General features: G+C 36.9%; 1 protein-coding gene across 7 annotated transcripts in view; it reads right to left on the bottom strand.

Moving 5' to 3' along the window:
- Window positions 1-4,706: 4,706 nt before the first annotated feature.
- LOC113073980 (SH3 and PX domain-containing protein 2A) overlaps window positions 4,707-22,670 on the bottom strand; it is an 83,031-nt gene continuing 65,067 nt past the window's right edge. For 3 of the 7 annotated variants that reach the window (XM_026246675.1, XM_026246677.1, XM_026246680.1), the window contains 8 exons: window positions 16,443-16,556; window positions 15,041-15,124; window positions 10,707-10,824; window positions 10,007-10,386; window positions 9,756-9,770; window positions 8,888-8,937; window positions 8,674-8,793; window positions 4,707-8,380 (listed from right to left, as the gene is read on the bottom strand). In XM_026246675.1, coding sequence (XP_026102460.1) covers window positions 6,425-8,380; window positions 8,674-8,793; window positions 8,888-8,937; window positions 9,756-9,770; window positions 10,007-10,386; window positions 10,707-10,824; window positions 15,041-15,124; window positions 16,443-16,556 — 2,837 coding nt within the window. In that variant the 3' untranslated portion in view covers window positions 4,707-6,424. The remainder of the gene's footprint in view (window positions 8,381-8,673; window positions 8,794-8,887; window positions 8,938-9,755; window positions 9,771-10,006; window positions 10,387-10,706; window positions 10,825-15,040; window positions 15,125-16,442; window positions 16,557-22,670) is intronic. The other 4 variants (XM_026246676.1, XM_026246678.1, XM_026246679.1 and 1 more) reach the window with 3 other exon arrangements.

Genomic DNA, 22,670 nt, shown 5'->3' with positions numbered 1-22,670 from the left:
AATGTACAGTAAACATAAAAAGGTAAAAAAACAAAACGCAAAGTAAAAAAATGCTGAAGCTGTAGACCTTTAGATCTTTAAAAGAAATGCATACAAAATGTAGATTTGGCTGCGCGCTGAATAATATCAAATGCAAGGCCTTTTCTCAGTATGTCCAAGAGTACACTTGTATATCTTATGACAAGAGGGTTTTGCAAATATCTAACCAAACATTCCTTAAATCCAATGGACTGTAACAGAGAAACATTGTTATTTTGATACATTATAAACATTATTATTTATTGTAGGCATCTTCACTTCCTGTCTGAGAATTCGACTTTGTTTGAAAAATCACTTGAGGAGTACTTTGAGTACTTTTTTTTTTTAAAATAGTCCAAATACTGTCCAAGCATACATGCTATACAGATCATATTTATAAAAAAAATAATGAATAAGACCCTTATAAGCAGTCTGCTGAGTGGATGCGTGATGAACAAAACCTCAATTAATGTAAAATTCAATGTGACGCTCATCAAAAACATTCTTGTAAGCAAGATGTCACTGGCCCCACGTGCTGTTTTTTTCGTGACTGTTAATTAAGGGAGAAGAATGGTATTAGTGCAGACAGCGAGCAGAGACAGGGACAGAAACAGTACGAGATTAGACCGTGGCAGCATGTTCCTTTTTGCACTTGTTCACATCAAAGTGAACACAAAAGCACCCTGCCGCCTCACACCAAACCTGATCGCATCTGATCAAAAATGCTAATTAACACAGAAAAGATAAATAAAACTACCAAACTCCTTTCAAGCACTTCATACATACAGCTAGCACACATACAACTCTCCTCCACCATAATCCTGCTAAACAGGCCAACTTTCTTAAATCCAGGTAAGGTCACATGAAATCATTAGTCAAATTATTGATAAAATGTCTCAAATGTAACTAATGACACGGTACTTCCTGTATCTTTTGACAAATTAATTGCCATGAATTTTCCACCAATCAATCATTTCTCCAACTAAATGTTTCATCCATGAGTTTTCCAGGCTTGAAACTCAAAACTGGTTTCCCAAGCCCTGTAAATGACATCCGATGCAGTCGATCACATACATTCGTACAACTTTTGTCGTACACCAACCACGACATTTAGACGCCCCAGTAAATCAAGCCATTCGCTGACGCAGGAAGCTCAAATGATTCCTCTTGAAGATGTTAATACATCTCGACATGCTGTGAGCCATTAAAGACACGATCAATCTATCTCGGCATCTGATCCGAGCCCCCGGCAGCTCGACATCCACAATCAGTGTGACATTTGTATTCACGGCGCTCTTCTCAAGCATCTGTAATTAACCGAGCACTTGGGTAATGTGATTTCACGTCACGCTTGTACTCCTCACACTGTGGGTGGGTGTGCTGGAGACGAGCGGTCCTATTCTTTTACACATTCTGTCAGCAACTTTTTAATTGTTATAAAAGACGTTTGCAGCAGCGGCGAGCTGGGGTGGATATCCATTTGCTAGTTTCTAAACCTCAGCATGTGTACTCAAGCACTAAGGCTTGTTTTGAGAAACAATGGCCTTGGAGACAAGGCTGCTCGCTTGAATTAAGTTGCAGTCCGTTTTTCAACAGAAATAACTAGTGTGTTTCAAGAACACTGCGCCTCACTAGTGCTGTTATGACAATGCAGTGCCACTGTGACATCATAATGAGCTGCTGTTAGCGGGAAGCTTCTCTGAAGTGCTAATTATCGTAAAAGACTTGCTTTTCTTTCCACGGCGAAGACTTTTCTAGTCCATTAGAGAGGTTTAATCATGTCTAACCTTACCTGACTGCATTCTCTTCTAACCAGACATATAAACAAACATTCCCTCTGTTCACCTTCACTTTCCACCGTTTAAAAACTCCCGTACACAAACCACCACAGAATACACCAAACAAACAGGAAAAATACACCCACAATCTTATTTCCGTAACGTAACATTCTTCTATTTCGATTCAGGAGCTTAAGGGATGTTCCAGGTTCAATAATAAGTGTCTTGTACTTTGAAAACCAACCGGCCATTGCGATTTATAATGATAATAATTTGATTTGGACATTTTTTCGTACAATCTGGTTGGATAGGTTTATGGGTGGATCTTCATGCTCAAAAGCATGTACATTTCAGTATGAATTTCAAATACATGGACCATCAAAATCACGAAAGTGGACCTTCATTCTAAGATTTAGCCAAAAAAAAAAAAGTATGTTGCCATATGAACAACATACGAATTCATGGATCTTTGAATTCTTAAAGATGGAGCTTTGATGCTTATTTTTTCCTAAAAATCACAAATTTTTGGACATTCATGATAACTTTTCTACATGAAGAGCATACAAATTCATGGACCTTTTAAGTTCATGAAGGTGGACCTTCATGCTAACTTTTTTCTACAAACCATTAGTTTCATACAAATCATGTGGTACAAATTCACTGATTTTAGAATACACGAAGGTGGACCTTCTTGCTAACTTTTTTCTTCTTCTTAAAATCATACAAATTCACAGATCTTTATGTTGGAACTTCATGTTTCTATCCTAAATACATACACAATCACTATAACTCACGAAGTAGTTACATTTTTCTCAAGAGATTTGTTTGGTTGAAATCATTTTCAACATCATTCCACAGAACCTGGAACATTCCAATAAATGCATCCCATACATTCTTCCATATAAACATAAAATCTTAATATTTAAATGTGATCACACATAAGGAAAACAGAAAAGAAAACAGCATTAAGCAAGAAACTACAGCAAACCTACTATACATCAGAGAGGGCCTTTTAAATAAGAAAAGGTAAAGACATTTCAACTCTCATAAAACTTCTCTTGATTAGAAACTCCTAACGCTCCTCATTTTCAACCAAAGTGAAAACCTCAGTTCTTATGTTCAGACTCTCAGTAAAACCATTCCAATTCAATGGCGTCATAAGTTTGAGTTTGAGTTTAAGGTGTGGAAAGTTAAACCTGTATATTCAGAATAAATCTAAAGCTAAAAATGAACATGTTAGATTAACCAAAACTGAAAAAGAAATCTGTCAGTGTTACAGTATGCAAGTGGATTGGGATTTAGGATAAAGTTTGCCATGGTAACAGTGGAATGTAGCGGGTGGATGTAGAGAAGTTGGCAGTGTGTGGTGTGGCGCTTATATAGCTGCAGATTTGCCCCACCATCTCAAATTTGTAATTTGACAGACTGATCTGTCAAATGCCTCAGAGAATTAGACATGCCCGTGCTTCCCTATTATTATCATATTGATTTACCATGGGTCTGTGAAGTCATTAAACCCCTTAAAGCAAGATGCGGGTCAGTAGGTAAAAAGAATGAATGCAGAAATCAAGTCATGGTTGGCTGGCAGAAGGTGTTCATCTATCAGGGCATTTTAACATTCAGCATAACATACTGTATTTGAACACACATTGATATATTTTGAAAAAAAACAAACAAAAAAAAAAAACGATTGGATAAAACCAGGCATTATTTGACATAAAATTATCCGAATTTTAAGTAAAAACAAAGATTTCTCCAATGCTATGGTTCTTAATCGTGAGATGCCTGTTTTTGTATTGCACATTTCCTCATTCCATCTGAGTAATGTCAAAAGTGAACAGGAGAAAGAAAAAGAAAAAGAAGAAAAAAAAGTAAAACAAAATACTGAAAAAAAGAAAGAGTAAAACAAAATACTGTTCCTGAAAAAATCATTACAATTTAAATAAATAAAGAACACATAATACAAAACTAGCAGATACACAAGTAATATAAGAACTAGTTTGACACTTAACAGTTCCCTTGTAAATAGGCGCAAATTAAGAAAAAGAAGATTGTTAATGGAGCTTAGCAACATCTATCACAAGCGCTGCGCTGTAGTGAATCAACACATTTCTATAATGCCATCGTCAAACAGAGAGTTGTAAATGAGAGTGCAATGGCTTGATTTTCATTTTCAAATTTGAAAGTTAAAAACAAAATCACAAAAATTAAACTTTAAAATCCCATTATTGCATTTATTTATTTATTCTTTTAAATGATGGCATTTAAATAAAACAATAAAATCAAATTTGGTCCAGTCACAATTAGGGATCCACATATATGCTATATAACGACAGAGCCCTGGTGTTTTTATTATAAAACTTTGTCATTTGATCATTCCCAATTACTGCTGGCTTTTAATTAGAATTGATAGATTAATAATCCGATTTTTTTTGTAATGTCAATTTAAAAAAAAAAAAAAATCTGGGAGTGATAGGATGATGTTACATGATAGGATGACTTTTTTTTTTTTTATAATCTGGCATTATATGTGGAACAATAATGAGAAAGGAAGTGTCCATAGTTGCTAAAGGTGCAGCAATCAGCTTGGTTGAAAATGCATTTATGAGATATATATATATATATATATATATTGCATAACAGCAATGTGAAAGCATGTCCACATAATGAGAAAAATGTTGACAAGAATTATTTTAAAAAATCTGCTTCCAATTTTAAGAGTGTAGGAGATTATTCATCTGCCTAATTAACAGAGGCCTACAGAAAAAATTATCTTGGTAGGAAAAAAAGCTTAGAATATAGTAGTAGCCAATTACTACAGAACTACCAAGAATTTCAAGTTTTAAAAGAGAGTGACAAATTACAACTAAATGGCATCAATACAGTATTAAAAACTTTTTTAATTAAAAAAATTATAAATACAACAAAAAATAAATTATATGCTGATGAAGTACACTGCCTCTTTAAACCAGTGTATTCAAGAAAAAGCTAAAATGCATTGATTCACAACTAAAATGAACAACTTCATTCATCATTACTGTCCATGTGTGATCACAACAACAACCAAAAAGGCAAAATAAAAAAATTCTGCTTAATAGAATATAACTGCAATCAAGCAGGTAATTAAAGTTTTAACTGTTTAACACTAAAATACTGTCCAGCAGAAAACTAAATCAAAGTAGTGTCAAACTCATTTAAGAGCTCACACTATTCATTAGAAAAAATATTTCAGCAGTCTTGAACATCAATTGTTTGATGCTGTTAGTGAATATTATTTGACTGAACAAGGAGGAAGTAATCATGAGCTCAGACATCTATAAAGAAGAGAATTAGATATTGGACTATGGACTAAGATTTTGTGAATTCATTTCAATATCTTTGTTGAAAATGAAACATTATGATAGTAGTTTAAACTGCTTATTGTCTAACTTCAGATTCAATACTGCCCAGCAATATCGTTAATGTAAAAACTATCCTTGCATATTAATGTGCTTTTCATTGGGTTAAAAAAATCAAGTGCTTCCAGATATAACAATTAAATATACTTTGTTCTCAGTTCTGAAACCTCGTTTAGGTTTTGCTGAATACACTGTATTTATTTGTAGCCACAAAATAAATACTAACTCTAAAACAAACTACCGAATGTGTCTGTAAATCTTCTTTGGGGTGTGGTCACATTTTGGGCTCAATGTTATGTCACTACTTCCCTGGGATAAAATGTTAAACAAAACAAAAGATTTTCCAGTCCTGATTTCTTGGATGAACAGATTTAGCACACACAGAGCAGCAATATCTAAAGTCCTGTCCTCTCAAGCTGCCTACCCTCCTAATTTAAAAAGATTCACTTTGTAAACTAAACTTGGGTTTAAACCCAATAATTAAGTGGGCATGAGGTGATCTATGCATGTAGCTTTCACAAACTATTTTCCTTTAAAATGTTTTATTCATTTTGGCCTGTGCATATTTAAAGAATGGGGAAGACGAAAGCGACATAAACATTAACAACCTGCAACAGGATGGTTGACTTGGTGAACTCTTTTGATGTGTTAGGATGTTACAAGAAAGCAGAAATACATCTCTAAGGAAGATATAATGCAACAACATCAACACAAAACAATAAAAAAAGAACAGTTTTTAAAAAACATTATGCTTTGTTTCTTTGAGCACACTCAATGCTAAGAGAACATTTGACGTTGTTTTGTTTTTTTGTTCAAAATTTTTTTAAACAGGAATTTCTTGTTTACAAGTGCTTAAGATTGAATTCGCACTTTTGGCTATGCACCTATGCTGAAATGGTCTTTCTCACTGGTATTTGTTGTAACAAAAATAAGTTTGTTGCTTTCTGTACTTGTAGGCCTATGGCACTAAGTTGAAGTTTGGTATTTTCGTTGCTTCACTGGTATTTGACCGATTCTTCTTAACATTCGGTGAAAGATGTACGAAGGCACCCATTTGGCATAAAGTTACGGCAGGTATTTTGCTAAACATTCACCTGCATTAGTCTAGTTTTAATGTAAACTCCTTTCTAAAAGGCTCTGTCCCTCTCGTTTCAAACCAAAAGCCCCTCAGTCAGTTCGTCTTTTTACATTTTGATTACAATTGTGCATGTTTAAAACATTTTGGGGCAATTACTTTTTTCTCTCCAGGTAGTTAGATGGTACCCAGCCTTTACGTCCCTGTAAGCCATCGAGAACCTGGCAGTACCACCATCCATTTGGATTCTTCTCCAAAACTTCAAGACTAGTGCCCTCCGAGAAACCCATGGTCTCTTCGTCGCCACGGTAGTCAGCAATAGAAACGTAAACCTCTCGAAGGTTGTTGTGAATGATGTGTGTCTTCTCGATGGGCTTGGGTCTAACTGTAGATATTGGTATTCCGTTTCTCTGGGTAATCAAGGGGCTTGAACTTCCGGCGGGTGCTGTAACGGTGGTCCCAGACCTGACCCGTACATCAGTCACCACCTGCGGTCGAACAGTATTGAAGGAGGAGTTTCGCCTTACGCCGCCTGTGGACCTCAAGTGGTCGCCTGCACCCAGTGATTCATTTCTTCTCAAAGACCCTGTGTGGATGTTGGTGTCCTTCAGAGGCTGTGGTTGAGATACAAACACTGACTGCGGTCGCACTGCTGCTTGACGGACACCGTTCCTCATCCGTACATCTGAACCGTTTAGCATTGTGGTAGGTTTGCTAAAACCCCCTGGTGGCTTGGATGGGATTGGTGGACTAGGGTTGCTCATACTCCTCAGGTTCTGCTGGTTTAGGTTGTTAAGGGCCTGAACACGCTGCTCATTTTTCTCAAGGCTGTTGGACTTGTTGGCGCTACCAAGATCAACAAGAGGGCCATCACGGGATTCTTGTAAACTCATGTTTTGGGTATGCTTGACTTGCTCGAAGTAGAAAGTAGGTGCCCATCCCTCATCATCGCCCCAACGGACATACCACCATCCACTTTCCTGCTTCTCCAGTACCTCAACCTCCACACCAGCTGGGAAGCTGACCTCTGAATCTTGGGCCCGTTCGTAGGCATCTGTGGTCCTGTAGAGCACACTTTCATGGTCGGATTCCCCTCCTCGGCTACCTTTGGAATAGACACTGGAGAGATCGGAGGTACTTCTTGAGGAGACGGAATCCTCAGAGGACACAACGGAAGCAGTCTCGGAATCTTCACCACCACGTACTGCACGGATGGGGCCTTGTCGAAGACTTCCAGTGGGCCGAAGCTGGCGGCGTAGGCTGCTGATGTCCATTCTTTCAGGACTTTGTGGCTCTGATTTTGTAAGTAGAGGTTTGGGTCGCACCACTGGTTTGGGCCTGGCTAAGGGACTTTGACCAACCCGAATCTCAACATCTTTTCGCATTACAGGCTCTCTTTTGGGATTGCGTCCTGATTCATCTGATGATGACTTGTGGCTGTGTCTCTCAGCACGGCCAAGAGAGTGACTCCGGCTTAGATCCGGCGTTACTTTCCGGAGGGACTTCCCTCCTCCAGAGGAGGCCCCAAAGGGTTTACGACCCAGCGTGAGACTCCTTGGGGTATCTGAATCGCAACCACTGGCAAAGTCATTGGAGGAGAACCTAAACCCTTCATTTTCATAAATGACTTCCTCCTTTTTGACATCCTCCAATTTCTCCAACGAGTTTCTTTTCCTCAAGGGGGAGGTCATCACTTTTAGTAAAGGCGATGCTTTGCCAGCTTGTGCAATTCTTTCGGCAGCTGCTGGGTTGCTTTTAATTTCAAACTTACGGGGCTCTGGTTTTGGAGAATTATTGATTTTTTGTTTTGGAGGATTACTGTCCAGATCGGAGTCAAAACCAATGGCGGGAACATCATATTCTGGCTCCTCATAGACACGCTGAGTAGGAGATTCTGGAGCTTTGGGTGCAGAGCCAGGCAGAGAAGGTGATTCCTCCGAGTCTGGTTTCTTGACCGGTGGAGCAGGGGGTGGAACTTTAGGGCGGGTAAGTGTGCTGGTTCGCCGGCTCAGGTTGGGCTTCTTGCGTTTATCGATAAAGGAGCAGGGTGCCCAGCCCTCCATATTCCCGATCTGGACATACCACCAACCACTAGAATTCTTCTCTATGACCTGAAGACCACATATTACGTTTACTTAATACAATGGAATATATATTTATTATACAGTGGGTTTCAAACATCACTAATTACCACTAATTAATATGCTTATCTTACAATGAATGTCACAAATTTGTTTGCATTATTAAAGTGTGCATAAAATCCTTAATTCCTAAATATTTCTCTTCAGAAATATACAGTATAATTCTACTTTTTTAAAATGTTCTCATTAGTCAAAAGATGTTCCTATTTAGTTTTTGAAAAATAAAATAATCACATTTTATAGTAAGAATGTATCTGCCTTACATCAGCCTTTTGTCCTCCACGGAAGCTGATGCCATCTGAGATACTGGACTGAAACTCTGCTATGGTGTAGTACTCCGCTTCCACAGTAGGGGCTTCTGGAGGTTTGGGTAACTGGAATGCCTTGATTATTGGAAGAAAAAGACGGTACTGGCTAATAAGTAAATGCTGCTCTCTATGAATTCAAAATATCAATAAATGATTTTGATCTGCTTACCAGATTTGTATCTCTTCGAGGAGGAGGTTTCTGCCTGAGGTTTGGAGATCCTGTCAGGTGAATACAAAACATTTTATTAACTGTCTCTCAGGTCAAGACAGCAAATATTAATTTAGCTTAATCAAATTTAGAACTTGGAAATTAGGAAAGTTTGCAGTTTTGCTTTTCGCAAAAACTTTTTCAGCATTTTCAAAAAAGGTCAAATTGGAGCCAGACTGGATTACAGTGCCATCACTAATCCTCATTAAGAGAGAGAAGTTAAGAGACATGTTCCAACACACTCAAGCATGCGTTCACAACAAGCATAGAATAAAATAAAATGTAGTGTGGGAAATGCAATGGCCTGGTTATGACTGACAATAATGATAGCAATAGCCAGTGAGAAACCAAATGAAAAAAATAATTTGAAGCTTAAAATGAACATAGTCTCTTTAAATGTCATGATTTGACTTTTTTGTTTTTTAAGTTTTTAGCATAACGTGCCATGCACACAGCACATCAGTCACTGCAACCAGCAAGTTTTAGCCAACACCAGGAATTTATGGGATTATATGCCATCTGTTAAGAACCTGTTAAAGTGAAGTAATAGTCTGTTCACCATCCACAACAAAACAGATTTATAAGAATGAAAGTCGAGTAATGTGAGTGGTACAGCACTATGGGATTTGTTTTATAAAAAAAATTCCAGTTGTATAGTGTACATTTGCCATTAGACAAACAAGTAAGCACAAGAACAAACAAACGGCAAACAAACAGCAGTTGACAGGCTGAATGTTGAGCAACAGAGACAGTGAATGTGTCACTATCGAGGTACACAACACCCGGACAAAATGTTAGGAAACATCTGTTTACCAAAAATAAATGTTACCTATGGCATCAAATCCTATGTGCAAAAATAACAGGAAAATAAACATATTTATTATATAATTTATGGCTATATAATTGTACAATTAAATAGAAAAATAAAATTATATATTTAGTTCAATTATAGCTATTTATTTTTATTAGAAAATAATATAATACAATTTAATTATAATTATGTCAGAAATGTTTTGAAGTGAATAAATACTTCAAGTTATATATATATATATATATATATATATAATACTCTGTACTCACCTATCTCAACTCTGTGGGGTGCCACCCGGGCTATAGCAGGTGACCCCGGCTCTGCCCTGCTCTTGTTCTCTTGTAGGGCAGCACTAGATCCAGAGTTCATTCCCAAACCAGTGACCACTGTAGGTGCCACTCCAGCCTCTAGGGCATGTGTGATAGGTAAACTGATTTCACTTTTGGAGATGTGGCGCTCAGGGCTGGTGGCCTCTCCGTCAGTTTGAATGTCCTTCTCGCTTACAGCTTTCTTGTTGAGGAGGTTACTGATCTCCATTATGTTTCCGATGATCTCCACAGGGCCTGTCAGCGTCTTCTTCCTTGGGGAAAGGTCATCTTTCAGTTTCTTCAGGTATGAGGCTGGGGCCCAGCCCTCTTTACCCTGATACCTGCAACACATTAGTACCAGTATTATCTTTCCAGACATGGAAATAATAAATCAGTAAATAAATACTAATGAATTGTATAACTCGATGAATTTACCATTCTCATACTGACCACTAGAGGTCAGCATAATGTTTTTAGTAAGATGAAGTTGTACTGCTATTTATGTACACATTATCTCCCCCTTATGTTACACTGATGTAACATACAGACTGATGTATACGCTCAAACAGCTTGTATGTATAGATATATATATATCTTATTGCAATGAGGAAATTGAAAAAAAGATCAAATCTTAAACAGCACCTAGGGCCAGACTGATTACCTGATGTACCACCATCCCTCCAGGTTCTTCTGGATGACCTCCACGGTAACTCCTTTCTCGAACCCGATCTCATCTTTTCCCTGACTGTTATACGCCTGGACAGTGACATATTTCTCCTCTAAAAAGACAGATAAGGGAAAAAAATAATGAGAAGGATTTTTTTTTTATCCTGTACTTGGGCCTATGCCTTTTATGCGGTCCAAAGGAGGATATCAAATGGATTCAAATGCTAACGTTCAAACATACAAATTTTAGGACTTTACTTTAGGAAACCAGAGCAGAAGTAAAACCACAAAGTTTGCAGTAAGACCCTTCCAACACTCACCCTTCACCACAGGCAAAATAACACAATCATCGAACAATCCGTCATTAATATTAAAACTAACAAATCCTCCAGGAGACAGTGGGACTGAAGTAACTAGAGCAACACACCCCGAGACACAATAATAATGGTAAGCCTCCATAGGAAATACCTAGTAGAGTCAATCAATCATAAGTCAAAAGAAAAAAAAATGCTTTGCGTTAGAAAATGTGAACCTTTTCAGGAATATAAAGACTTTTTTCACTGTAACATTATCATGACAATTTTCTTCTATAATTCATCCTAAAATACAAATTACTTCAATGCATCTGGACATCTTTTTTTTAAATCAGCATATATTAAAGGTAGGGTATAGGCAATTTCATAGAGGCTAGCAATAGCAATCTAGCTTTGTTTGAATGCATAAGATACCACCCTCCCTGCAAATTACTCTCCAAAGCCTTGTGTCCTTTGACCTTGTGCTGAAATATGACCTGGACAGGTTTAGTTAGATTCACCCAGTAAGAAAAATACTTCAATTTCGCATTGAACCCTCCTGAGATCCTATAAAGCACTTCTCTTCCCAAAAAAGCTCACATAAATCATCATTTAGCACTGTTTACATACAACATATCTATGTTTAACATCTACATATCAAACTCTGAAGTCTTTTCCTTTGTGACTAAAGCTTACAGTCTGCTCCGAGCAATGCTATAAATTTAGATTTAGTGAGAAAAAGAAATAGTGCTGATAAAAGATATTTTAGTAGTGGGAGAAGTGTTGAAATACATAAACAACCACAAAAAAAGAGATGAATGTCTAGTATATCTAGTTTTTCTAAGCAGTGAATAACTTAGTCTGCCAACAACAGATTACATGAGGTCAGGGCAGTCACTCTGTTTTCCCAGCAGCCGACAAGCTGGGAAATCTGATAATTGAACATACTTTACGACAGAGAAGAAACTACCCTGACCTACAACCAACATTAAACTTTATCACAGGCATCTCCTTTTTGAGAATTCGAGTTCCGCAGAAGAAAGTCATAGTGTGGATTGATAAAGACCAACAGAAGTGAGAGATGTCAGGGTAAAAATGCAAGAGCCAAAAAAAACATTTAAAATAAATAAATGCCTTAAAACACGTTTTCCACTAGTCAGCAGTATTTGCATGAAGGACTGTTCTGGGTGGTGGAAAAAGTCAGGTGAGTCCAGAACACATTACTTCAGTTTTGCATGCACTTGTGGACCAATGTACCAACAAAGGAATTTTCTCCCTCCGCCTCTGTGACCTAAAAACCACTGCTATATGTACAAATGAGTTAAAAGAGAGAAAGATATTCTGGCCACAGATCATTCTAACTATCACATTGATCTTTCTGAATCTCCCTTGCTTTAACAAGTCACACAAGCTAACCAAATGCCAAATGCTCTCTGACTCATAGTGTGTATACAGTAAAAAAAAATAAACAGGATTAAATGCAGTCACACACAGCGAGCCAATGACCTACTTCTATACTTTCCACTGTGAGTTTCCAACAACTTCTCCAATGATGCAGAGCAAAGTAAGGGAGAAATAATGAGGGAAAGGTAGCCACAGAGTTACTGTAACAGTGTCACATTCAATCTGAAACCAGATTTTTTTTTTTTTTTTCAAATCTACACAAGTCCCTGTGAAAAACAATCCATGTAAAATGTTAATCCGATTCCATCCAGCATATCAGTTAAAATGATGATTAGTGGTGGTTATCAAAACAGATGTTTGACCAGACTCATCCCATAAGACCTGGGATTTCATATCTTATTAGTATGGGGAGATATTCACCCAGTCCCAGACAGGTTATCATTCATCCACCTGCCAATGCATCATGGAAAAGCTCTTTGCATGTGCTTCCACCGATTCCAGATCCAGCATGCTCTACTTAGAGCTATGTTCATGGTGTCTATGGTATGTTAGCATACTCCAACGCTACACAAATGGAAAACTGCATGAATTACAACTCTAAAGCTTGGAGGTCCATTCTTCTTGTGACTCAACATGAAACGGCAGATCTCCAAGGAGACTCCTCATCATACAAACACACATTTCCAGCAAAGGTCTACACATTAATACCCATTTGAGGACTGGGTGTTTAGAATCAAACACTGTGATTTTGAAAGGTCAAACCTCATGTGTGAATCAGCTCATCCTCTACCTCGAGTTTAGTGTTTATGCACTGTTTATATCAATTATTTGACATGTAGCCAAATTAGAGGATGCCAGATCTTATTAAATTCAGCTGAATTCTGCATTCTGAATTCGACATTATGACGTTCTATCTCTGGCAGAACACCAACAAAAGAATGATTTATTTTTAAAGAATGTTTTTGCCCATTCACTGGAAGTCAATAGAGGGGTCCAAAACAACATTGGTCCTCAATGACTTGTGTTGTATGGAAAAAAAAATATTCTTCAATATATATTTTTTTTGGTGTTCTGCAAAAGAAAGAATTCCATGAAGGTTTAGAATGTCATGAGGGAGACTAGACATCCTGACTGAATTTAGATTTTTGGGTGAAGTGTCTCTTTAAATTGTCTTTACTGGCAAAAGTCATTTGGTCATTACAAAAGTAAGAAGATCAAGCTTTCTGAGCGGCATATTTTTTGTTCCACCAGTTAAACAAGCAACAAATCAGTACTAACTTCCATAAACCAGTCTTAAAGGGACAGTTCACCTAAAAATGAAAAATTGATGTTTATCTGCTTACCCCCATTCTCAACAGTCAGCGCTTGCTTTACTGCAAATCGCAGACTTTTAAGTGCATTAACACTACCTATCTCTCAAATGGACCACTGACACTCTATCTATCTCAATTAGGAGTGTCAGTGGTCCACTTGAGAATTAGGTGGCCGTAATGAACTTATAATTTTGCAATCTGCATAAAGCAAGACCTAAGACGACAACGGGTCACATGATGGCTGTTGAGAATGTGCTCAGTGAATCAGGGGTAAAAAAAAAAATGGTCACACTTTATTTTAGGGTCCAATTCTCACTATTAACTAACCATTAAATATGACTTTTGCCTCAATTAACTCCTTATTTGCTGCTTATTAATATTTTATAAGGTAGTTGTTAAGTTTAGGGTATTGGGTAGGATTAGGGATGTCATGCGTTATATGTACTTTATAAGCACTAATAATCAGCCAATATGTTAATAATAGACATGCTAATAAGCAACTATTATTGGTGTGAATTGGACCCTATACTAAAGTGTTACCAAAAAAATTATATAAATACTGTTCAGTTTCTTGCACAGACAGATCGTTTCATGTCTTTACACATCAATGTATCGTCACGAGATGCAGGGTTTCATTTGGTTTTGTTTGTGTATGTTTTTTTTTTTTTTTACTCTCAAAGCCGTGATTCCCATTCACTTCTATTATATGACTGACAGACTGCAACGGTTTGTGTTAAAAATCTTTGTTTGTGTTCTACTGAAGAAACAATGTTACCTACATCTTGGATGCCCTTGGGGTAAGCAGATAAACATAACATAAGAACAAGATTCTGCATCTCTGGTACTGTATTGCCATACATTAATTTTCTAATCTATATATCACACTACAATATTTCAGAATTATTATATTCTTCTAAACCAGTCTTCATCCTAAAAAAATCTTTAAAATAGCTTATCTGCTTTATTTTAAAACTGTTTTCTTCATCTAAAAACAACCTTAATTATCTTATCCATACACATATAAACACAAGCAGAGACATAAAGCTAGCAAAGTATAATAAAGATTTTATGAAGGCTTGCATATGAAACAGGCCACCCAGCATGCTTTGGGAGCCAGTTCCAGAGGTTGGATCCAAAAAGAGAGTTTAGGTTTCTAAAGAGTGTGTTTGTGTGCTGGTTTACACAGTGATTAGCTTAAAATAGCACACAAACACACTCTTTAGAAACCTAAACTCTCTTTTTGAGACACACAAAGGCACCACGCAGATTGGTCACATAGGTGAGTGCTTGCAGGCATGCGTGATTGCATGTGTGTTCACCTCGACTCTGTTGGCGGTTGACTATTCCCCCTAGCGTCCATCTCCGGTCGAGCCTCTTCAGGTGAGCCTTACGTCTCTTAGTGACTGACACGGATGAATGAGGACAGCAGAAAGAGAACAGAGACATGACAAACTCAACATAAACAACTCAAGAGGAACACTGGTATTAGTGTCATGAAGGCATTATTACATGAAAGAAAAGAGTTTCGCGATTGGTTAGGAGGGTTCTTGTCTTGAACAATGATGGCAAAGCAAAGGAGGACTTGGATTAATACATGTGTTATTAGATTTTAGTGGCGCATGTTATACTGTGGGATGGTAAAGACTATAAAAAATGTATGGTGTTTTAAATTTTTATTGTGTTTACAGAATGGAAACTTCATATATTTTACAGAGGCTTTACCACTCATCAACTCCATAGATTCAATGCCAAAGAAAAGTCGAACTAAAGACGGTCTAGTTCAAGTAAAGTTCAGCTTCAAAAAACAGCTACAGCTGCATCCAAAGGCCATTGTGGCCATATGGGAAGGTAAATTACTCCTCAGGAATCAATAAATTGTGTGCATGTGTGAGGATGAATCGATCCGTCTTAGACAAATATAGTAGCGAAAGCTTTATCTCCAGCCTGACCACTCCTAATCTTACACTTTGAGTCTTTTTTAATGGCATAAATTTCAAGATGGAGCTAAAAATGTGGTTGGGTAAAACAGGAAACTCAACCCAGGAAATGCTGATAGCAGCAGATGATTGAAGTTTGGACCGTAGAGGAGGACATATTTATAACGATATGGTTCTTAATGTGTGTTTTAACTTTAAATGTGGTAGAAATGACACAGTGGTGGGGATCTTCATTAAACAAATAAATATTGTTGGGGGGAAAAAACTATGAACAAATAAACTAGTTAATAAAAACTCGTACATAAATAGATTTCTGTGGAAATGTTTTAAAAAGTCCACAGGGCCAAAGGTTTTAACAGTTGAAGAAGCACCCAGATCCAATGTGGTGCTCAGTTATGATATGCTATGAAATAAAACCAATGTACTAGTGCAACCTCTTAGAGAACTTACTTATTATGAAGATTTAGTAGATTCAAAGAAATAGTATCAACACTTTCATGAAGGAGCAAGAGAGCTGCCATTCTTTCTTCATTTCTCCTTCTGCAATCGATGATCTCTCACAGTCCCAAAGCCCTCACTCCTTCTCATAATCAAGTGGAAGTTGCGCAAGGAAAATGTGGGATACAAATTTTATCCTCCAAGATAGATATATTTTGTATTGATTGTTCAATGAATGTGTAGTAAATCACCGGTGTTGGTCAAGACTTCTTGGGATATAAGAATGTTTGTGCAGATGTTCAAAAGGTGTATGAGAGTATGAGAGAGTATATTTAGTGTGTCCTACCTTCTCCAGATCTAGATGTTCCCAAGTCCAGATCATCTCTGGTGCCGCTCTGAGAGTCCAGGTACGTGGCAGGAACCCAGCCTTGTTCTTCAGCTGTGCTTACAAACCACCAGCCTACAGACACAACAGAAGAAAAAATATAGATAAAGTATTATTTTTGACCTAATACAATGTGAAATCCTGAGCATGCATTAGATGAAATGATCTTGTTTTAACCACCCGGACAGACAGACTATATTTACAGAATGCTTTGCAAACAAACACTAATGCACAAACATTTGGTTTTCGCTAATCTGGTAGGAGGCAATGTTTTGGCTCCAGTCATGCTCACAAACACAATCTCTCTGCTGTTGTTTAGTTTCAGGCGATGTGTTTTTGAATTCTGTGCACTTCCTGTGTAACATTTGGGATCAATTAGACCTGAGACTATCATAAATATCAAAGCGGCTGGACATGGTTTTATTTGTATGCACAGTCAAACACGAGGAAGGTTGGATGTGTCTGACATGCTTTATGAGCTAATATTCATGTGCATGTGTGTATCGATTAAATGTATGTCTTTCGGTTTCTTTTTCATGTGTCTGAATAAGTGCTGAATTTGTAAAAAGTAGTTTCAGCATTGTGTTTTGTTTCTGAAATGTGGATTATGATGTTTTTTCACATTTGCACTAAACATGATTCTGAGCAGCTTTGAAAACAAAGCAGCAAAAAGTGATATACCAAGAGAGATCCAACCTTCATGGAAAGGTCATTTGGGTAAATCATCTGGGTAATGGAATTAAAATCATATATATGGCACACTTGCATAGAAATGTAAAGCCAACAGAAGCGAACGCCAACGGATGAAAATTCTAAACGCTTCTCCAGCTGAAAACCAGATCCTTCTGAACAAGCCTGTTGCCAAGGTAACAAAGTATTACTGGCAAGCTGTTCATAACAGTGTGATGTCATCAGTCAACGATAATCCAGCTCTGACATCATAATAATACAGAAGCAGGTCTTTTGCAGGGTGCTAAGTGATTAACACCAAATGTTCTAAACTCCCACTTGGGCCAATAATGACCTCATAATACTGTAATGTATTCCAGAATACATGTATTCACTCACATCACACACATCAAACGTGTAAAAATGCCTGCATATATATATAAAGAGGTTGTGGGTTCAATTCCCAGGGAACACAAGTTAGGTAAAAACTGTTAGCCTGAATGCACTGTAAGTCGCTTTGGATAAAAGCGTCTGCTAAATGCATTAATTTAATATATTGCAATATGTACCCTTGAAGACCAATGCCCCATATCCAGTTCATCATCTGAAACGATCATTTACTGCATCTTTCCTTTCAAACCATACTTTGTACAGTGGCTTTGTAACCGTTTACAGTCATGGAATTCTTGTATATCCTTTGCAATGGTGAAAATGCCACACCGACCTGTGGTGGACATAATTATCATGTTCAGTGTGTTGGAAATAGACTGTGGTCTTGTCTGTGACCATAAACCAAGATCTATAGCCATGCCAAATCTCAAGTTGAGACCCAGACCATGTTTATGTGGTCTCAAGACCAGAAGATAAAGATTTCAACTTTGGTTTAACCTAATATAATACTAAAATACTAAAAACAAAACAACATCCAAATTCAGTGTAGGGGATTTTTTTGCTCATTTATTCAGAAAACTGACCTCAAATCTCAATTGAAAGGCAAGTCTCATCAGTACTTTCCATTGTTTGTTTGTTTTTTTTGACACAACTTAATAATTTTATTCAACTAGGATGCATTAAATTAAAAAGTGAGATTTAAAAAAAAAAGTATTTTTTGAGCAGCAAATCAGCATATCAGAATGATTTCTAAAGGTGTGACGCTGAAGACTAGAGTAATGATGCTGAAAATTCAGCTTTGCCATCAAAGGAATAAATTATATTTCAAAATATATTCAAATAGAAAACAGTTACTTTAAACTGTATTATTATCTTTACAATATTTCTGTTTTACTGTATTTTTGATCAAACAAATGCTGCCTTGGTGAGCATGAGAGACTCCTTTAGAAAACTTTTTTTAAACACAGACCCCAAACTTTTGAAATCTAATATAGATTTTAAACTCCAAAGAAATACTGACTCTCATTTTTAAAACTGAATACTGTTGCCAATAGTTGGAAATCATACAAAGAGAGATGAAAAAACATACTAGTTCTACATGTAGATCTAAGTCAGTGTGCCAACAGATCAGAACAATGCTTACATACAGAAATCATAAGATACATTTTAGCCAAATAGACCACACTGACATCCATACCACCATGACAGAGCAAATCTTTCTCACAAACTCATGAGTAGTATGAATTTGCTTATGAATTTGTGAGCGAGCTGAGATAAGGCTGTGGCCACCCTGCCTGACTGACCGTCTTTGTATGAGATACTGTTTCCCTGTTCGAGCACACCAGGAACCATCTACGGTAAGCACAGAGGGTCAATTCAAACAAAATGCTAAATGGCAGGGGTTGGACGCAGTTTAGCCATCACAGAGATGCTTTTCATTGGATCCGGCTTGTGTTTGTTTATCTATTGGGTATATGCAGTAGGTGGGTTTCATCGGCCTTCAGTACAACATTTGAGGTGCAATTTCATTAAAACCTAAAAAAATGAAAAGCACTTTTAAGAATTTGTTAAAAATTATGTTTACAAACAAACTGTAAGATGGACACTAGTCTTATTGCTAGCTTGATATAACATCCACACCATTAGGTGTCAGTATACATCTAAGATGACATCAAAGAAAAAAATTAAAAGTATATTAAATACTGAACCTCTAATCAAGAAATAATGAATACTGACTCGGTTCCTCTGATCTGAGCTCAACTGGGAGCTCAGATTGATACTATGCGCTATGTCTGCCAAATTTCAAAGCTAAACTCTTGCTTAACAGAGCAGAAACAAATTCTTTCACCAAAACAAAAGACACGCAGCACAAGACAGACAGCAGGAATGCTTCTCTGATGCTGAAACGATGTACTCCTCTGAATTCCTCTGCGGTTCAGGACGTTACGATCGTCTCACACAAAAACAGACAACAGAAGCCTTTCTGCTGAGATACAGGTGGGCTTGCTCTTCAAAGCAAACGATCTAGGCTTTTCTGAGAAAGATGGTGTTCCTGCAAAACAGACTAATAAATCGTGTGTATCTGCTTCTGAGAAATGTTTCTTCTGAAAGCTGCATGTGTGTGCCATGAACTTTGTTCTGATACACATGGTAGTGGGTCATGTGAGCTTTTGTTGATTTGGTTTTGGTGTTAAATGTTGTCAGATGTTGTGCACATTCACTTTTGTTGCACTGACTAGACTAGAGCAACATGCACATTCATCAAAATATCTCCTTTCGTGTTTAATGGAAGGAATGAAAACATGGGTTTGCACTTACAAAAGGGTTCAGTGCAACTAAAAATCCATATTTCACCTGATATTTGTGTGTATATATAATATTATCAAAACGATGCTTGTGTTTGAGCAATTCAACATGTCAACTAAACCAATTGTATGACTTTTGGATCATTTGTTCAGTTAGAGAATTGAAGCTACAAAAGAAGGAAAGGAAGAACGAACAGACAAACAATGAATAACTGGGTGAAAGAAAGAATGCACAGAAAAAAGAAAACAAGAACTGATGAGCATTCAAAAAGAAAACAAGCAAAAAAAATTAAAAATGAATGCACTAAAGATATAAAAACAGCTTTGCTACAGCTGTTCAGTAAACTCAGCTCACTTTTACTCATTTTTCTCGGACTCTGCTGTTTTTGATTATTTTGTTTCGCTTTAATTTGAGTGTCTTTTAATAAAGACATATACTGTAATACACTAAAGGCCTGAAAACGAAGCCTTGATTATGAAGTCATAATGCCCACAGGCATTATAAATGCCAACAATCCCAACATTAACGGTTTTCAGACATTTCGTCCTCCCTAGTCTTCAATATTTGGCCATGACACTGCTGAATGACACTTATTGATTTGTGCTCAGGTGAGATATAGTTTTGATATTTAGCTCTTCCAAAATACAAATACATTACGAAATATGAAAATACAGAAAACTGAAATGAATGAGAGGAAAGTAAAGGCAAGAACTGAGAGCAGCTGAACGAAAAAGACAAAGAGAAAAGAGAGTGAACAGATGTTTGGCCTGAACTTCAAAGCTGAAATATTCAGCACACATTCCCTCCATCCACACCAGCAAAGAGGAGAAAAAAAACCCAGACACGTAAAAACACACGAGCCTTTCACTTTCTTATTTTGGAGCTGAAGTAGCAAACAAAAATGAAAAGAATGTATGAAAACATTCCTATATTACTGTATTAATATATAAGTGAATGTTGTTGTAGATGAGTTACACACAGAGAGAGAGAGAGAGAGAGAATAATGCTTAAAATAGGTCCAGAAGTGAAAGAGGGAAAAACAAGATGAAAAAAAAAAAATCTAAATGGAACACATTGCTTCTATTACGTTTACACTCTGGCCTGCAATCATTCTTGACAGAAAAGAGAGAGAAAGAAACCATTCATTTACTTTGAACTACAGCAGCCAGACACTGACCACTAATATATATATATATATATATATATATATATATATATATATAATTTACAAATGATTAACTTTACAATTACATTATGAAATAATTTTTAAGAAAACAATATTATATTCTAAAAGGACACAAAGAAAAAACACAAAGCAAAGACAATGAAAATGTCTAATGAAAATTTTCACTTTAAAAAAAAGTTGTCTTTTCAAGGCTTCTACATACTGAATTCTGCTTCGTCATTACAGGAATAAATTACATTTTAAAGTATATTTCACATAATCATAATACCTATTTGAACAATATTTCAAATAAATGCAGACTCAGTGAGTATAAAATACTTTTTTCAAAAGCACTATAAAAAAACTTACTCAAGCTAAACTTTTGAACAGTAGTGTAGTGTTGGAATCACTCACAATCACCTCCATTATGATTAGCAACAGCAGTAGACAGCAAGGCAAAAAAAAAAAAAAAAGGTTTTAGAGCAGATCATTTATCTTTCACTAATAATAAAATGTTTTTATTTGACATACACATTTGGAATGCCAAAAAGAATCACTGTCCGACTCATTTTTACCACAATATTATCTATCAATATAACTGCCTACAATAAAAAGTCTTTAGTCTGATTCCTAATCTAACAGAGCTCAGGTTGAAATCACTGGAAGGATATTTCAGCTGACGTTTTCTAAAATCCAGGCCAGCGGAGAGTCTGGCCTAGATTCGGTCACACTCAAGTTCTTTCCTGAAAAGCTGGAGTATCAGGTTTTGGGCTTAGGACCAGAATGGGTTTTTTTTTGTAATCGGACAAAGCCGAAGCGGCGGAGGGGCTCTGTTTGGTCTGAACTTCAAAGGCTGATGAGGTCGGTCACTCATGCACACTGATCTGAGATCACTGTTGTGGTTTTGATTTCAAGAGCTCCAGTGGTTGAGATTTGTTCAGGAACAGCTGCTCTTAGATCAGCATAAACATGTTTTTTCTTTCCTAGACTTGTTTTCCTGGACCGGTTCATAGAACAGAGAGTGATGTTTTTGAGGAAGCTGGCAAGTACAGTTCAGAAAAGTAATCAGTGAGAGAACGATGGAGATCTTGAGGAACAAACAATATCAATCAAAATCCAAAACATACATGGGGAAGAAAATAACTGGAAGAAAAAATAGAAGCACGGCATTTGAATATGAGTGCACACACAGGTTTGTAAACGTCATAAGGATGAGCAAATGATAACAGAATTTTCACTTTTGCTTATGTAAACACGAAAAGTACAATTCATTATCTAAAAACTCCAACGATGATTTGGACCCCACTGACTTTCATTATATGGAAAAACTTATTTTGTGTTGTGCAGAAGAAAAGAAGAAAATGAATACAAGTTAAAGGATGAATAATTTACCATTTCTATATTTCTGGGCGAGCTAGGTTGAACGTCTGGATACTGATTTAATAAATAAATAAATGTACTGATCAGTCAATTTTCTAAATGTTTTAAGCTACATCAGCTCTGTGACCTTCTTACTATCAAGAAGTAATGGATTAAACAATAGAGACCCCTGAGAGTTATAGCACCAGGTTTATAAAGATCCTTTCAGACGCCCTCAGAGCAAGTTTGAAGCATTTGGTCCAGGTTCAGCATGGCTCTCCATGGACCGGATCTCCAAT

The sequence above is a fragment of the Carassius auratus genome, unplaced genomic scaffold (genome assembly GCF_003368295.1).
Source record: "Carassius auratus strain Wakin unplaced genomic scaffold, ASM336829v1 scaf_tig00013390, whole genome shotgun sequence".
Classification (NCBI taxonomy): Eukaryota; Metazoa; Chordata; class Actinopteri; order Cypriniformes; family Cyprinidae; genus Carassius; species Carassius auratus.
Note: the sequence above shows the minus strand (reverse complement) of the source record. Positions and strands in the feature narration are given on the sequence as shown.